An 18229-nucleotide genomic window follows, 5' to 3' on the forward strand; every position below is an offset into this window, starting at 1 on the left:
CGGGCAACTTTTCCTAGATCTGTGGGTAATGACATTTCAAATGGCTCACCGAGTGTGGAAAATGTCTAGGATGCACATTCCATAAATGTTACTAGAACTAACCTGAGACAAGTTAGAAAATTCAAATGTTCCCATTTCTATTCCTGTAGATAGAAAAACTTTAAGAGGAAAAAAGATACGTGCATCGCTACCAAAGGTTCAAAGAGTTGCTTTCTTCTAATGCTGAACATGGTACTTAAGCTGAGCTGGAGACACACTAGTATCTTTGGAGCTACTTTGTTTCTTTGCAATTGGCAGAAAATTTAGGCCTTTAGCTTCCCCCCCACCAACTCCCTCGTATTTCCCCCTTGCTATCCACATAAAGAAAATGGCACACACATAAAATCAAAGGAGAGAAGAATTAGTGGTGTTTATTCAGCAAAGAATACTGGGATTTTCATGCCTAGTGTTGGCCTTGTATTCCTACTTGGGGCATTATCATCAGTGTTTTGGCTCAGTTCACATCAACTACGCTTTATCTGACATGCTCTTTCCAGAAGCACCCAACTCCCAAGACCCCACTGGAAGCCTCTGGCTGGCATACAGTGGGCTAGCTTACGTAAGCTGCCATTGCACAGCAGAGGAGTGGCAGCTCTCGCTTGCTTGCTAGAGCATCTATGGAATAAATCCTAATAATAATGCTGATACACGTTTACACAGGTGTGGCATTGACATGGTACAAGACTTCAGCTGAAGGATGAAAAGTAATCCACCAAGCTAATTGAAAATGTAATAGCCAGTATTTGCTAAGGGTCAACAAATACTGATGTTTCTCCGCTATCAACATTAAGTGAATAAGAAGTTATTAATCATACAGCAGCCCTGCCATATGAGAGTTGGAAGTTTATAGATCTTAATGAATGACTGGGAAGGAGACTGGTCCATTACGTCTGTCTTCTGGTTAGCCCTAGTTAAGAAAATTAATGGCAGAATGCAACAAATGTCAAATTGCTACACTGATCTCTTCAGTGCTCTTTCCAGGCAGCAGAAATGCAAGCTATCCAAGAACATGGCATGGATGTGGCCTGAATTCACAATGAAGGCCAGTTTTGCCATGAAAGCAAAGAACTCTGATATTCAAAAAGGGGTGGTAGCCATTATGTTAGTAAGGAGATAAAATTGTCCTCAGTTTGGGAAGCTGGCAGGAAAAAAAGAAAAGAGAAAAACTGCCGAAAACATACTTCCATCCGGGGAGGAAATATAACCAAACTACCATTTTTTTGGGTTCTCATGTTTTTGAGATTTTTCTTCTTTCTTTTCTTGTGATGCAATTGTGGATAGTTCTTGGAAACCACATCTAATGAAAGCAGACCCTCTATACTGCAGCGCCTCTGCTCTGTCCACTAGTCACTTGGTCTTCAGAGTAACAACTGATCAATACAGACAAAAGGGCAAAAAAGAGCACGGTCTGGGGGAGCACATGACATGTACTACCCTGCTGCTGGCCGCACCTGCATGGTTGGCTCTGAGGAACACAGCTCTGAGACACATACAACTGTCTGAAGAAGGGAGGAGTTGGAGAGACAGCAGAGGAAGGAAAAACAGAAGGCAGAATGAAGAGCTAGAAGCTAGAAATACTTAAAAATGAGTAGTTTGAAAGACAGTGAGAAAATGAGAACCTAGGGAGGAAGAAACGCTGCTCCCTCCCTGCTTTCCTCTCCTCAAAAAAGCATGCCATGAGAAATTTAAAAAGTTTAAATCTTAATCTCATTCTGTGATTTAGAAATTGTTTTGGAGTGCTCCACGCCTACTTGTCTATTAGTATCAGGCTTTTTGTTTCCTTGGAGAATTTATTAATGATTTTTTTCTGTTGAGTTTGAGAAGCACATTTCTTCCTTTTGTGAGAAAACAGACTTTCGTATATAAACTAACGACAAAGAAACAAAAATTTATTTTAACTGAGGTATACTTTTTGCTACACCTTTGCTACTGTTTTTTAAAATATTTTTTCTTTAGCATTTCAGGAGACACTCATCCATTTTAGATTTCAAACTACCTGAAATCTGCTATAAATACTTTCAATTACACTTTGACACTTAGTCAAGTGTTACAAGAACCATCTGTATAGAGAATTTTGTTCAGTAGGTCTCTGAGTAGCTGTCCAATTACACCTGAATCTGTTCAGTTACACCAATCATGTCTGGATAAGACACTGTAGTTGTGTGAGAATCTTGATATAGATATATGATGTAACTGTAAAATAAGCAATGTGAATGTGTAAAAGAAAACCATCTCAGAATCCCACTCAGACTAAAATCTGTACCAGCTACCATGGTGTGTAATACTTAAAAGAGCAAAGATGTTATTTTACATGGGTGGAGACTGAAACCCACATTTCAGTGACAGCAACAGAAAATGTGTACCAACTTCAATGGAAATGGAAGCTGTCCTAGAAAAAGATTAAGTCCACAAGGTGAGGGGAGGTGGGGGGATGGCATGACACACACAGGAGAAACCCACAAGTGTTTAGAAGTGTGGGACAAGTTATTACTTCTTCTACATGGCTCTAACTCACGCCCCTCTTCTACATCTGTGGTAATTTCTCTGCAGGGTTATTAATGAGAGGGAGTCTTCCAAATGAGGGGAAGAAGGTGAAGGAGGGATCCTAGGTGCCATGAATACTGAAAAGACAGACCCCCTCTTGTGCAGGAGAAAACTCAAACTTCCTTCTACAGGCATTTTTCCTGTCAATCTTCTGCCAAGTGTAGTTGCAGTTTGCTCTTCATAACATACCTGATATGCTCAGTTTTGTAAAGCAACTGTCAGTCAGGTGTCCCTTTGGATGTAAGCCCATGGCCAGTTTGGCCAGTCTCTGTCCAAGAGGGACCAACTATGTGTAGCAGATCCCACCTCACCACCTGCGGAAACCTAACCACAATATTCTGCTGAGCAGCGGCCATTCACTTTGCTGGATCAAAATTTACTTCTGAAAGCCAATTTGCACAAGGTGGTAAATGCATCCACCTTTGCTTTGTATTGATCATACTGAGAAGATACTTTCTGTTTGCTTTCAAAAGCAATAAAAGGCAAAGAGCATTCTAATGCAATTCTAAACACCATTTCAACAGTTGCACTTGATTTTAAATAATAAAGTGCGGCAGGCTGTGCCTTTTTGCTGTGAGATTGTATAGAGCTTAAGACAAGTGAATCTACAGTTCATGCTTTTGCGTAATATAAATCCCAGCAGTAATGGTAGTTGTAATTGTCTAACTTCCTTTGCCACTAGAATGCATAACAGAACTCACTTTATCATCTCCAGGTAGAAATTCTGCTCTTAGGGGATACATAAAGGGGAAGATCCAGGAATGTTAATAGATGTAAGTGTGCAAAATGATGGCAGCTCCGTTACTTCCACTGGGCTGATCAGACATGGCTCTTCCATCAGCCATCCAGCACCCTGTGTAAAGTACTACTCACCTTTAAGCATGTGAACAGTCATAGTGAAGTCAAGTTTGTAAGTTTATGGATAAAGCATGCACTTCACCACTCTGCTGGAAAATCAAGGCCTATGGATCCATGCTTCACTAATCATGCTTCCAATCTTAAAAGCAGAGAAAACCTCAATACGCTGGTAAGAGAAAGATCACCCTTATAAGGCTGCACCTGAGGGGAAACTGCCTTTCCAGAAAACTGAAGACCTCATTTTGCAGTGCAGCTCCTGCAGGCAATATAGCCACTGAGAAAATTCAAAACTTTATATACCATTAAAATTCTTTTTAGTGTGACATTTTCTGACTAGCATTAGCATAAATCAGCCATGTTTAGAAAAAACATTTCACTAAAATTTAAATGCAAAAGAATAACCCTGTGTTCTAAAAATCCTGAAAATACACAAGAATCTGCAATAGGCTCATTGCTAATACCGGAATTATCTTCATCTTTGCGGATCTTTAACTTTACAAGGTCCTCACAGTGCTGAAGGATCTGAACAGCATCTTCCATTGAGCAATTGTCAAGTCGAATGTTATCTATTGCAAGCAACTTATCACCCAGTTCAAGCGTCCCAGTTCTGTGAACAAGCAAACAAGCTTACATGAAATTCTAGGAACATTAAACCAAGATATCTTAGAAGGTATGAACATTATTATAGAAACGAGATGGATTTTTTAAAACAATTATTTCTTAATATGCTGGACATTTCATTTGTAACTGCTGTTTACAAAATAAAAGCACAAGTCTCTTACAAGCTCCCTCCGTTTGAGTCTGGCTGGCTACACAACGGAAACACATTTTTACTGGGAGCTTAAATGTCTTACCTGTGAGCAACACTTCCTTTCTTGATATCAGAAATAACCAGAGGGTCCCCTGGTTTTCTACTGGATGGAGCTGTAATAAAGAATACATACAAGTATGTGGTTTTTATTTCTAGAGATGCAGATGGGCTACTTCTGTCCATAAATCAATATTTCATACACATTATTTACCTGTATTATATTTCTCTCCTTTCCCTTGTACATGAATATAAACAAACAGCAGCAGCATATTAGTAAGACTGCATATTCTACTTCTCAAAAATTAGAGAATGCCAGAATTAAGGTGACTGGTGCAAAGTGAATTTAACCTGATATGTCTGAATTCTGGGTTAGGCCAGGACGGAACCATGCGAAAATATCGCAGTACAGCTCCAGTGATCTATCATAAAATGCTGTGTAGCTACAACACATAAGGAAGACTTTCTGTTAGCAGAACCTTTCAGCACAACTACTGATGCTTATCTTTTGCCAGAATATTTCTGTCAGTCATAAATCATGTTTTATTATATCCCTGACCAACAGAGCTGCTCTGGCAAAATATCTAGAGTGGGCTAGCCCATGTTCTTTACATCCATTCCTGTCTCATTCAGTGCTTAAGGCAGAGATATGAAGATAATGCTTCCTGGGTGAGAAGGAGGAATCTACTTCACAATGAATGAGATGCTGTGGGTAGTGGCCATGCATACCACTGGGCTGATACAGAGTTATCACATCCACACAGATGTATTTTACATCACATGGATGCTTGCTTCACTGTGACTCGTTGCTTCCTCTGAAGTAAACATGTACCTCTTTTGATGAGTAACCTTGCTCCTCTATACTGCTGCTGGGCCTTAAGCATTGTGGACTTTTCCCCACTTTGTACTGGGGATACCTACTAGAAGCCCTGCGATTCCAGCAATGGTCAAATTAGTAAAACCCCCACCAGTCCTCTCCTTGCACACCTAACTCATCTCTTCTTGGACAATTTTCTATCTGTCCATCATGGTTAAAAGGATGCTCTGCTGTACAATGCCAGTCATTGCAATCCTTTACTGACTTGTGCAAAAGTATTTGACAAGTTTCCCTTGGCCAGGAAATTTGCTTAGCAATTTTGCTTGACTTTTGGTTGCGTAGGAAGCAGTTAACTACCCCAGAGGAAGAAGACGATGATTACTGACTGCTTCCAGAGGACTGTTTCTTGGAGCAGCTTCACTGAATGCATTGTTTTGGAGGGTTCATCCATTTGCTGACAGAAGACTGCGCTGAAGATATGATATGGTAAGTAGTGGGCTCAGAACTTGAGGGTGATGAAAGATACATTTTTAGACAACAGTGTGGCACCTGCTCTCTGCCATTGGGAAGTATACCACCTACAGCTGCTCTGGCCAGGAGGTAGTCCATGTGGTAAATGCATACTGACTTTTGATTCTGTTGTTAACAAAGAGTGTGCTAATACTAAAACATTGCCACGTGGTGTAAGGCTCTTAGCTCTCCTGAAAGCGCTAATGGTTTTTGCACATGTAGGGCTCTTCAACTGCCCCAAGCCATTTCTGCTCTGTGTACTGAGGCCTCTGCATTCATTCACAGAAGGTACTTTTTCATTAGGCTCCAATGCCTGTAACTGATAATCACCCAAAAAGCTACCATATTCGAGGATCACCTACAAAATCCTGATGTCAGTTACTTTAGCAGCTAATGATTCTTCTCTGTGATGGAAAATGACAGATCTTCACCTACAGCAACCACAAGGTGTATTAATAATGACATTTCCAATACAATATTCTAACAGATCTTGTTAACCTTGGCTGCCCTGGCTGAGAAAGCCTTTGAATGTCCAAAGGAACTGTTTAAGAACTGCTAAATAGCCATATTTCAAATGCAGTGTCTTGAAAGTCCAGAAGACAGACATACAAGGACTTAAGAATTTCTAGAAACTTGTCTAAAACAGCACACTTTCAGGAAATGCCTATGTTGCAATTTAGAGAACAGCAATTAACTTTTTGCAAGATGTGTAATTTCCATAGCTTGTTTCTCATACTTTCACGCCATGGGTCAATTGTATCTTATATGACAGTTCCATGATTTACTTGAATTCTTTGGGTTTGTTTCACCAATTAGTATCTTGTTAAAATTTTAAAGTATCACTTTGGCGAACGTTTTTTTTTTAATTCTACATTTTTACCCTTGCTTTATAAATGAGTTGCCTTACAAATCTCTGAGGTTATATGCCACCCATTGTACAATTTCTGCAGTTTGAGATTTGAGTATTGAGGTAGTTTTTATGAAACTGCTCTATAAAAATTACCAGTACTAAAGAAAACAGTCCATTATTGTTCCAAAAAGAAGAGAGAAGGAACCAAAACGGGGCAAAGAGCACAGCTCAAAGTGCAAAGCCACAGAGTACATGTGGATGCAAAGGGTACGATATTGCACACAAAGTTATTACAGTTTCAAACTGAGTAAGTGTGAACCAGCGGTATTTTGTCAGTTATCCTGGGCTATTAACTGTGTCTGGTGGATGAAAGCCTTTTTGTAGGCAGCAAACAGAGCTCAGTGTGAAATTAATCCCCCCATGCTGACAAGCCCTTAATAAGCAGCTACACCATACTTTGTTTTATTCTTGTTCAATGCTCGTGACATACTTGCTACAAACTATTCAAGTTGTGTTGCGGAGATAAAATCATTAATTTCCTCCTGAACTTTTGTACTGCACATCACCACAGCCTAAGATTGCCTTCCAAACACTAGCGAACAGATGCTGTCCCCAGCAAGAAGATTGAGTACTATTATCCTGATTTTACAGATGAGGAAAGGAAACACAGGAAAATTTAGGTCAAAGTATGACAATTTTCAGTAAGCAATTTGAGATATCCATGCCTTTATTTCTCACAATAGTTTGTAGTATATAACTGCTTCTATGTCCAAAGCACTACTACTGGCATTTTCAGCAACAGCTGCAGATGCTCAGCATTTCTGCAAATGTGACCCCAGGATCTCAATGATTTCCACAGAAAATCAAGCAGCCACCTGTGGAAAATCTCTCTCTCTCTCCCCCCTTTCCCCTCCCCGCCCTGTGAAATGACTCGTCTCAGCACAACTCTATTGCAGAGAAAAGGGAAGAAACCCTAATTTCTCCAGGGTAGCATTAAACCATCTTGACCATGAGATCACCTCCTTTTTCTTTCTGCAGTCCTCCACCTCATTCATTATGCAGCCTCCATCCCCTCTGATACACACCACTGTTTCATCTCTCCCCAGAGAGCAGAGAAGCAAGAGTCCCAGTGAGAAAGTAGTATTTGACCACTTAATTAAAAAAGATATCCTCATGAATTAACGCAGTTTGAAGTGACACTGTACAGCTCTAGGTCTCCATTTTTATGTTTCTTTTCAGAATTATTTTTGTTTTTAAGAAGCAATTAAAAACAAAGCACCTTACCACTCACCCATGTCCAGCCTTCTTGTTCAAGTCCCAGCTTCCCCTACCCCTGATCACACCTCAGCCTCTCCCCTTGTCTGCTGTCTCCCCGTGATGGCTCTCCACTCATTTTCTCTTCTTGTCTCATTCTGCTTGTTCACTGAAGATCTCGTCTTTTCTCCTCCCTGGTCCAGCTGTTAGTCTACCTACTGTGGAGCTTTTTAGAGACCTTACACAGCCTGCATGATGAACTACAAGTGGACTGAAGAGTGCATAAAGTTGTACAGATACTAAATTTATTGTTGCAGCTGGAAGGCTGATCTTTAGCAAGTTGTTTGTTCTCTTTAAATTACTCTATGATCCTAGGTCTCTGTCCCAGACACACTTCCCCTGCCTATCCCCCGCTACCCGAAAGGCAAGTTCAGAGAGGTGTTGTCAGTTTTGTAGATCAGCTGTTCCATTAGGTTAAACTCTCAAATAACCCTCCTTTCTTATTTCACTGCTAACCCAAAGAAAAAAAACAACATGATGTAAACAGATTTCAGGGTGGACATCTCACCTACCACCCAGCCAAAATTCACTTACTAGTCTCAGCCTGGCTTCAAGTTTTGGAGTTTGATCAAACTCTGAACAAACTGAACAAGCAGAGGAAAATGCTCATGGGATGGAAAAGTATTTTTTATACAAAGTCAGTCCACTTATCCACAACGCTGGTTAACTGCTACTAGACTTTTAAAGTAATAATCACTAGTGTGATTATTAAATATATGAAAGAGCTTTTTAAAATTGGACTGATGTAGCTCTTTTGTTCCTTAAGTATTGGTTCATGTGGAGCAGCTGAGAAACCTGCTGATTCTTCAGGCCCCATCTTGAAAATAATTACTTGTAACATTGCAAAATGAAGTTGAGTTTGCTAGGTGAAATCCCAAAATATACAGAAACATACTTTAGAAAGTAAATTCTCATAGTCAACGCTAAATATCTGTAGATATTTACAAAGCTTGTTTCTGATGAAATACAAAAGCAATAAAGCAGACTATAGTATAGCTGCTAGTCAAAATGACTTAGAAAAACTGATGATAGTTTGGGTGAGATTCTGATATTTTTAGCAGCTTTGCAGCTTCTTAATCCTTGCATAGTCCCATTAGCTTCAGAGAGATTATTTATGAAGCAAGGTGCTGCAGTTTATTACCAGTAAGGATATCAGAATCTTACTTAAGAAAGAAAGAAAACGAAAAAAAAAGAGCTGTTAACTACAATTACCAGACTGTACTAGTAAGTCATTTTCCCTGACATCACATTTAAAAAATACTAGTCTATGATAAAGTAGCCAGTGGCACAAAAATTTATCTTGAAAAAAAATCTAAAAATCTATATTCCATTACACAGCCTAAAATCAATGTCACTGGCAGATAAATTGGATCAGATTTGAACAATACTAGATCTACTTGAAAGCCATCCTTCTTTTAGGGAATGGTTCTGTTATAAAAGCATAATCACACACACATGGACACTACTGTGTCATGCTTTATTTGGATGATGTAATTTTAAGAACTAAGACATTCTAATTGCTCCAACCAGGTAACTGGGTATGAAAATGATGGTACCCGAAGCATGAAATATATAGTCAATCATATTTGCAAACTATGAAATAGGGTCTTTATTGAATGTGAGTAGCTATTAATGGGAAGATCAGACAGATATTGCAGAGATAAGGGAAGGATGATAGGATGATAGAAGTCCAGTATCTGTGAAGGCAGCAATGGGCAAGGCCAGCATACTGCAAGGTAACCAACATGCACTATCCAAAACTCAGTGCCCTGGATTAACATTAACAGTACGCTCATGAAACTTTCTTCTGTCTTACTTTCTAAGGGTTTCTGCTATCTAAGAGGATTTTGAAATTTTTTTGTTTTGCTTTTTTTCTTGCATTAATAAATCTGAAACTAAGAGAAGCTTAGTCTCTTTCCTCAATTAGCTTAATTGTCTTTACTGTTGTGTGTCACCTCAGATATGCTTTCAAGTACCTGCTGTAAGACCATGCAGGCACACTTGGTGTTTATTACCAAGGAAAACAACACAGAGCAAAGAAAGAGCAATAAATTCCTCTTCCAGGATGTCTGCCTCCTAACAGCTTACTTAGACGAACTCTTGGACTTAAAAATAGGCGTATGTTCAGGTGCCAGCCCGAGGTGAGGTTTACATTTCCCTTCTGACAAAAAACGTCTGTCTTGTCTGCCAGGTCAGGTCATTTCCCGACTTTCTCATCCAAATCCCAAACTAAACTGGGGATATGGAAAGCAAGACAGGCATTTCTCTGTAATGTTTTTATAGTGACAGCACTTTCTCACTCACCATTAATCTCCACTACCTTGAGAAGAGAGAGGATGAAACAGGTCTCTAGCACTTAAACAGATGAAGCCCAAAAATGAATAAACCTGATCTCCTTTATCACCCCTATTTAAGCCTGGTTATACCAACTCTGCCAAGTTTCCCTTAGTATTTGTTTTTTAAAAGAAATCATATAGCTGACAATACCAGTAATAAATAGCATGCTACTGTGCTAAAGTGCCCTGACAAAAATTTTACAAAATTAATATAAAGTGCTCATATTTTTCAAATCACACTGCCTCATTTAGGAGTTAATTAGGTAGAACAGAGAAAAGTACTGAAAAGCAAGCATGGAAATGCAGCAATTCAAGACTTCTACCAAGCAAATTTACAAACTTTCAGTTATTAGTATAAATCCTTTAAAATCAAATAAATACATTATTCTTAGACACATTTCATATGCATTAAATACTACAAATAAGTGGTATTATTTATTATAACAGAAAATTTAATTTAAATACTAAAGATACTGCAGTATACTGAGAAGAGCAGAGCTCAGACCAACCAGGTGTCACTCTGATTATATAAAGCACTAATTTTACAAAGCACTACCTTTTGGAATTAAGTTCCAATTCAGAAAGGTTTGGAAGAGGAGTGCTAAATACTAAATCCCAAGAACATTACCTTTCCATTCAAAGTTACTCCCACAGACAGAGAAAAGTACAAGACGTCTGAATTCCAAAAAGCAGCACAAATCAAATTACTAGGAAGACCGTATTTTTACAATAATCCTACAAACCATTACTGATCCTAAGAATAACATTTAAATAGAACAGCCTCTCTCCAGGTTTTCTCATTTCTCAATATTTTCATTTGCACAAATACATGTGCAAATGAAATTTGCTTCAAGCATCACATCACATCTTATAGAATCTAACAATTACTCATTCAAGTGTGCAATGCAAGCAAACAGGCCTGCAGTGTCTCTCATTTGTTCCTCAGATGTAATTCTTTGCACCGAGTTCCCTGCTGTACTTTTGATTAACCTTATTCCATCGTGTTGGTAAAAGCTTTGAGAATATAAGTCAAAGCACAATCTTCCCCCAAGACACATGAGTAACTCCAAAGAAAGACTAATAGTCTAAGAAAGGCCACAACCGTAAAGGAATGTTAATTCCGGTGAGACGAGATTCTGCACTGTCATTAAGTACATTAAACACAAGCCCACTAACTTTGATATGGATTATTCTTCCTTCCATCAGGGGCTGAACTTGGTATGCTGGAGTTTACCTGGTCAAAATCCTGTCCTAACACAGTGTTTACTGTCTGCTCGCAAAATAAGTAAGTATAGAAACACTTTGATTTCAAACAACAGTAAAAAATACTTTTTGAGAAACAGACTAATGCACACCCTTGTTATCTTCTTTAGCAATCTCTGAAATCCCTAGTGAAAGGGGATTTTGCTATGTGACCTGCACATTTAGGACTGCCCAGCAGTCTTACAGATTGAGGATGTATCTTCAGACTCTGGGTTCTGAAGCAGAAAATAACCGCATATATGTGGATCCTCATGCCTGTGAGAATCCTTGAGTTCAGTGCAGTTCTTTCAAGAGCCTGTAAGAGACCATGACAGACTTTGCTTTAAACTTCCCAGCTATGGAAATACTTTTGCATGGGCCTAATTCTATTGACTTATTTTTTTCTTTTTTTTTCTTTTATAAATAATTTTAATGGGAGTTAAATATGTGCCACGCATGAAGGAATAGGTCAAGCTTTAGGCCTGGCAAACTTGAGGCTTCTTTAACTACTAGAAGGCTAAGTCTGTTACAGAATAAGTCTGTTACAGAATGGTATTTCATCAGAGACAGAGCATTGCTATTCATCCCTTTCTAGAAAAAGTAAAAGGAAGTTTATACCAAAGCAAACATAAGTCTATAGCTACAGGACCTACTATCTGTAGATTATACCATAAACACGGTCTTAAAAATAAGCACTTTCACTTACAACTTATGGTGATGCCAAGTTCCACATTATGCTTCTTTGGTAGTTTTACATGAAATGTTCCACTGCTTGGTATAACTGATTCTATAAAAAAATATTTAAAATGTTAGATAATTTATAAGGCACAGCAATTCCAAGTGCACAGAACTATACATGTAAGTTGATGAAATCACATCAGCGTCACAAGCCACGGATGAAACACGGGCGCTGAAGTGAAGGAAGTAGGACATACAAAGTATGATTTACGCATCTATTGGTAATTTCACGGTAACTCAATTTTTTTTAAGGTTTAACTGAATTTTTTGAGATTGCACGGGCCAGCAGCCAGCTGAGACTGCAGGTTTTTAGCTTGTATGCAAATTCTGCGAGCACACGTGAAAATTTTAGTGCTGGCAGATAACTTTTAATTAAAAGGACAAAAGATCAAGTTTTAAGGATTTCAGGCTTTTGTTGCTGTAGGTCTAACACATTTTTAACTGTCCACTAAGGTAACTGCCATGGATTCTACATCCACTGGGAAGAAAACGAATCAAAACATCACTAATGGAGAAGTGCCTGGAGCTGACTGAGGCAAAAAACACTTAAACATGCAGCACTGTATTTGAATCCTGGCTTTTGGCATCAGTGCTAGCAAAAGTTTGGGCCTTGGCCTGAAAAGGAGCGATTGAAATTACAGCTATGGAAACATATGAATACATACATGTGGCAGAGAAGTCTAACCATGAGTATGAGTCTGCTGTCACGGAGCAAATGGGAGGAGCACAAACAAATCCAGGGACTAAACCACATGTGACTTCAGGTGTATTTAGATGACTTTCTCATTAGTTGTTTTTCTTATTTTTTAATATTTCATTTGCTATGTATATGAATGTACATATTGTATTTGGCTTTTTTTTTTAACATTATACTAGATGTGCGCAGACTAAAAGATTATACAGACTTACTCTAGGAACCTTCAGCCTGCTTTTGACATCATGATTTATAATACCGTTAACAATAATTACACTATGCAAAATACAGCACATCTGACATTGTCATGACTTCAGAGGAGCTACTCTCAGATGAACACAGAAGTCTTAAAAGTTTTTAGGATTTACATAGTGGGGCACATATATAATGTGTACTTGTTTGATTTACACAATTTGTGATTTTATAGGTGTATTCTGTATGCTTAAACACATTACAGAAGAAAGGAAAGCCATTAGTAATAATAGAGACTCACCAGCAACATTAACAATTATTTTTCTGGCTTTTATTAATTCAATTTCTATTATTTTATTTAGATTGTTGGTTTGAGATACTGTAAGTGAAACTCTTTGGAGTTTTCTGCTTATACACCCTTTTATAATACTTTCCTGTCTAGTAAAACATTTCATTAGCTCGCCTGTAGAGGATTTGTCTGGGCTCAGCAGAATATTTCTATCTCAGGGCAGAAAAATGTCCGGAAATAACTCAGAGGAGGGACTGTCACCAAATCTTACTACAGGATTTGTCATTTCTATTTGTGTTCTGAAGCATGCTGCAGGGCTACGTGAAATGAGAAAGCTTTACAAGAAGGCACACGTTTCAAATAGGTCACTTGAAAACTGAATGGTGTATGTGAGAAGAAAGTCCCCACCTTGGATGCCTAACAGTCGCAATGTACTTGGGATTTACTCCTTCACTTTTCTTGCAAGACAGAATAACAGTACATTCATACCTGCAACATCAAATTCTATTTCCAAAGTGACCTTGTTGGTGATAGAGGAGTCTCTGAGCAGTTGATTGGCCTCATCAAATGTGCTGTCTTCCGTTGGGATACCATTTATTGCCACTATTCTGTCTCCTATTTGCAGCACCCCACACCTTGGTACACAATGATACAAAACTATCATCAGATGCGCACGTTACCAGAACCAGCAATATCAAACACATTCAACCTAACCTTGAAGGAGAAGTGTGGCATAGCAGCTCAACAGTCTACCCAGACACAGGGTGGGGACAGAACCTGCTGCTGCCCCTTTCCACCAAGACGCTACCAAGCACTCCCAGCACGGGCCGTGCTCTCGAGGTGCTGGGACCCAGGAAGAGGGGCACAGCCTTCATGCCTCCACCCCACCCTCTGCCTCTGACCCTGGGCTACGGGTGTTGTAGCTCTGCAATGGCAGCTAGTACTTGCCTGTGCAACTACTATTGTTCTCATGCCCTGATGAGACATACATAAGCATAAAAATGCAATTGCAATGCTGCAATGAAATCATTAGTAAGTCAAAACTCTGGTGTTCCCTAAGATTTGGTTCTGCACCAAAACTGAACAGAGCTGGATATGGCCTCCCCCCATGGCACACTGAATTATTACTATTTTGACTTCAGTGATGCTTCTGAATTTTTTTTTTCCTTTTGCATGAATATAGCTTCCAGTCTCCTGCTGGAGGACTCTGGATGATAAAAAAACCTGGTGCTTGTCATTCTTCTTACAGCTGATCAAGCATGTGAAGTATCATTGTCAGAACAGACAGTTTAGTACTTGCCACACTTCCGTCGAGCAAGGCCCTGCAATTTATCACAAATCGAAAGCAACAAGCCCAAAGTACCCCAAGGAATGCTCACCAAAACGTACTTAGCAGTCATCTGAAAGAACCTCACCTTTCTGCCGGACTGTCAGACTCAATATAGGAAATGAGGGGTGGAGAAGACAAGGTCTCAGTAGCAAACACGCTACCCTGGAGCTGTATCCCAAACCCTACTACGGGGTCAGCTGTCAGTACTACTTCTGTGGTTTCTGTGTGGACGACCTGCCCAGCCAAACCAACAGTGCTAGAGGCTAAAGACACTATAAAACAGAGCAGACCAGGAAGACAGACATTCATACACAGCAGACATTTCATTGCTCTTTGAGAAAATTGATTTGTACAATAAACCTAATCAACAAAACATGTCTTTTAAAGTCAATTTAGGCTAAAGCTTATAAATTATATATAAACCGTTATGACATATAAGAAAACAGAAAACTTCTGGTTGTATGTTAGAATGCAAAAAGATAGTTCTTGTACTGAGTAAAATAAATGTGTTTGACACCCCACCCCAAAAATCTCAGAACATCCTTGAATTCTGTTTGCATTAGGTTTGAGGTGTGCATGAGCAGAATTTCCACAGGAGCTAAGGGAACTGGAGGCACAAGCCCAGCTGTTATTCAGGCCGATTCCCACGGGCTCTTTTGAATATCTCACAGCAATGCATTGTTGTTAGCAACAAAGCACATGGCCTAGGCTTGCTTGCAAGAAATAAGAATGCCTTCCTCTTGTACATGTTTACTACATGTCAGCAATTTGTCAGGCTAACAGTGTAAGTTGAACGAACCCCTCTGTTTTAGCAATCAGTATATCTCAAGAGATTGTGAGAAAAAATGTTCTTTGGGGTCTCTCAAAGGAACTGGCAAACTCTTCTGTGAGAAACACAGGCAGCTACTTCTGTACTCCTGATTTACTCCCTCTCTCTATTCTCACTCTTGTTCTGAACAGGCTGCATTACAGAACAAATCAAGATAAAAACAACATTGAGATTCAATGCAATTACCTATGAAAGGAGGAGACTGCACCTTTGGTTCTTCGATCTCTGCTTAAGAGCCTATTGTATCATTGTTCAAATTCCCCTGGTGGCAGACTACTGTCTTTCATTATGTCATACACAGAAAGCTAGAGTTTTTCAATTCCTGTTCAGACCAGTAAAGTAATGGTACGGTATTGTAATGATAATCCTCCAATGCTGAGGATTCTGAATGTTTTCATGTTATAAATCTACGCTATTACGTCTCCACCTGTAATTTCCTTCAAGATCCATTTCTGCCTTCAGTAGCTACTAAGAATTAGATAAAAGTTCAAGGTTTATCTGAGGGATAGTTTAGTTCATGGTTTATCTGAGGGATTGTTAAAGTGTGGATTTTTTTTTTTCTTAGATGTGAAAAAAAATTAGTTCTTGTTCTTACATTATAGGTAATATTAGCACAGCTGTACGAAGTTGTCAGAGGTTGTATAAGTATTTCCTGCACCTTGGGGCTACAAGCATTAGAATTTTGCTCTGAAATAGTTAGTATAAAATCTGATTAATGTGGCACAGTCGGCAATAACAATTCTGTTGCAAAGGTTTCACTGGCCAAAAAACTCATGGGTTTCTGTTTTCTCCCAGCAAAGCTCCTTTCAACTCTGAAACCGTCTTTTCTAAATTACTGTGAATTCTCAGCCATCTCTTGTTTTCATTTTCCTCTGCAAGAACTGCGTATTATTTCACTTATTCAATAGCTTCCTTTTTACTGTTTCTTTTATCTGCACTGAGTAAGACATGCTCATACCCAAATGCAAATATTAATAATCTGTTCTTAGAAATGGCCACCAGCTTTAGCATTTACTGCATGTGAGAAATAGGTTTCTCCAGCCCTCAGCGTTGCAAGGGCTAAAATATGGCTAAACCAGATAAATTCAGAGTTAATATAATACCGGATCCCCTAACACACCTTCTGGAAATGTCTAAATTTAGGGCATCCAAGCTCAGAAAAGTTCCATGCTCCCTTTCTTTAAGGTCATACAACAATTACTTGTTAGCTGCGTCTGTGTCTCCCATCATTTATGTGTCCATTCCTCTTCTGCAGCAGGCATCTAGCTGACTCTTCAGCTTTCTTACTCTTTTTCTAATACCGTACCAGGAACCTAAAGGTCTTACAACATTTATTTCAACTTCTAGGACAGCTAAGGTCCTACTGGGGGCCTTTCCTAGTAATTTCATACTGGGAAATTAAGTTACTCTTTGTGGGACTTAAAACGCACCCTGATAAATATTTTGATGATGTGCATGCTCAAAAGTGACATTTAGGAACTCCTCCCACTCCCAAAGAAAATGAAACAGAAACAGGAACAAAAAAGGCAGAGATGGAAATACCCTTTCCAAATCATGTAACAACAGCTATCTGCTAAGCCTCTATAAAATGCCACAGGTATCCAAAACCATGATTTAGAGCATGTTGGGGTTTGTAACTCAATAATAACTGCAGCAAGAAACACTGCAATTTTTTTTTGGCTGCTTGATGAATTCGAAGTTTTACAGGCCAGGAAGCAGCCTTATTGCTTTTAAAAAGGGGCATGAATGCATATGTGGTTCCAGTGAATCCTGGTTGCTACTGCTAGGGGTACATTTTAGCATACTTGTACAGTTTTCGTCCAGCTCTTAGCAACAGTCCTGGGGGCTGGTTTACTATATGCTCTGCAGTTATGTAAGTAATAATCTTGAATTTAAAGATTATGTACTTGTTCATTTTATTCCTGCAGCTGTATAAGCAGCAGAGCAAGATGCGTTTAAAGGTATGTATATGGATTATTATGCCTGCAGCCTCCCGCTCTGACCCTTGAGAAACTGCAAAACGTTCACTATTCCTCCTGATAGCAGCTAGCTTGGATGTGCTGAGAAAACAGCACCCGTGCACATTTAAGACCCTCTCTAATTTCTACCAGGTATGCAGCCCTAGTAACTATCATGTAAGTTGGTATAAAATTGTGTCTCAATTTCAACTACTAATATGGACCTATTACAAAATACTTCAGGATTTAAATTTTAACCAAATAATAATCTAAGTGTTTCCACAATGAATACCATACTTTAAAACCAAAAAAAGCAGAGAAAGAATAAAAAAGCACATGACAGCAGGGTATGCCTTCAATTTTTACAGCCACGTTTGGAAAGATCTGTGTAATTAATGCACTGATTGCAAAATCATGGCCATAAAAGTCTTGTAACCCCCTGTACCATCACACTTCATCATCATGCATTTTGGCATGATCACATTAAGTTATGCAGGTTTTCCTAAATAATCGGCAATGTAAACTTTACAGCACCTTTCACCAATACATCCTTTTTTTCCCTCATGACATCCTAAAAGATTTATTAAGAGTTACATTAATAAAGCCCTCAAATGATCCAATTGGATTAAAGAAAAAAAAAAAATCACTAAAATTAAGAGAGCATGCTACTTCTTTTCTATGAAAAGGACAGCAGTCAATGCTACCTGGTTCTCATGAGTCTCCCACAAAGGGAGAAGAGCAAGGTTTTCCAGGTCCTGTCTATGGATCGTGGAAGGGTACAGGACCAGTCATTCTCTATCATAGTGACTTGTAGCACATTCAATCCAGTGTGGGTCTCTTAAGTTGGCTGTTACTGCAGTCACAAGTACGGGTATAAGTCT

General features: G+C 39.0%; 1 protein-coding gene across 1 annotated transcript in view; it reads right to left on the reverse strand.

Moving 5' to 3' along the window:
• GRIP1 (glutamate receptor interacting protein 1) overlaps positions 1–18229 on the reverse strand; it is a 129952-nt gene that overhangs the window by 23032 nt on the left and 88691 nt on the right. Inside the window, exons 13-17 of the mRNA XM_009586815.1 lie at positions 14647–14833; positions 13721–13866; positions 12025–12105; positions 4296–4365; positions 3903–4048 (exon numbers count right to left, since the gene is read on the reverse strand). Of these exons, the coding sequence (XP_009585110.1) occupies positions 3903–4048; positions 4296–4365; positions 12025–12105; positions 13721–13866; positions 14647–14833 (630 nt within the window). The remainder of the gene's footprint in view (positions 1–3902; positions 4049–4295; positions 4366–12024; positions 12106–13720; positions 13867–14646; positions 14834–18229) is intronic.

This window comes from Fulmarus glacialis, unplaced genomic scaffold (genome assembly GCF_000690835.1).
Source record: "Fulmarus glacialis isolate BGI_N327 unplaced genomic scaffold, ASM69083v1 scaffold4341, whole genome shotgun sequence".
NCBI classification, from domain to species: Eukaryota; Metazoa; Chordata; class Aves; order Procellariiformes; family Procellariidae; genus Fulmarus; species Fulmarus glacialis.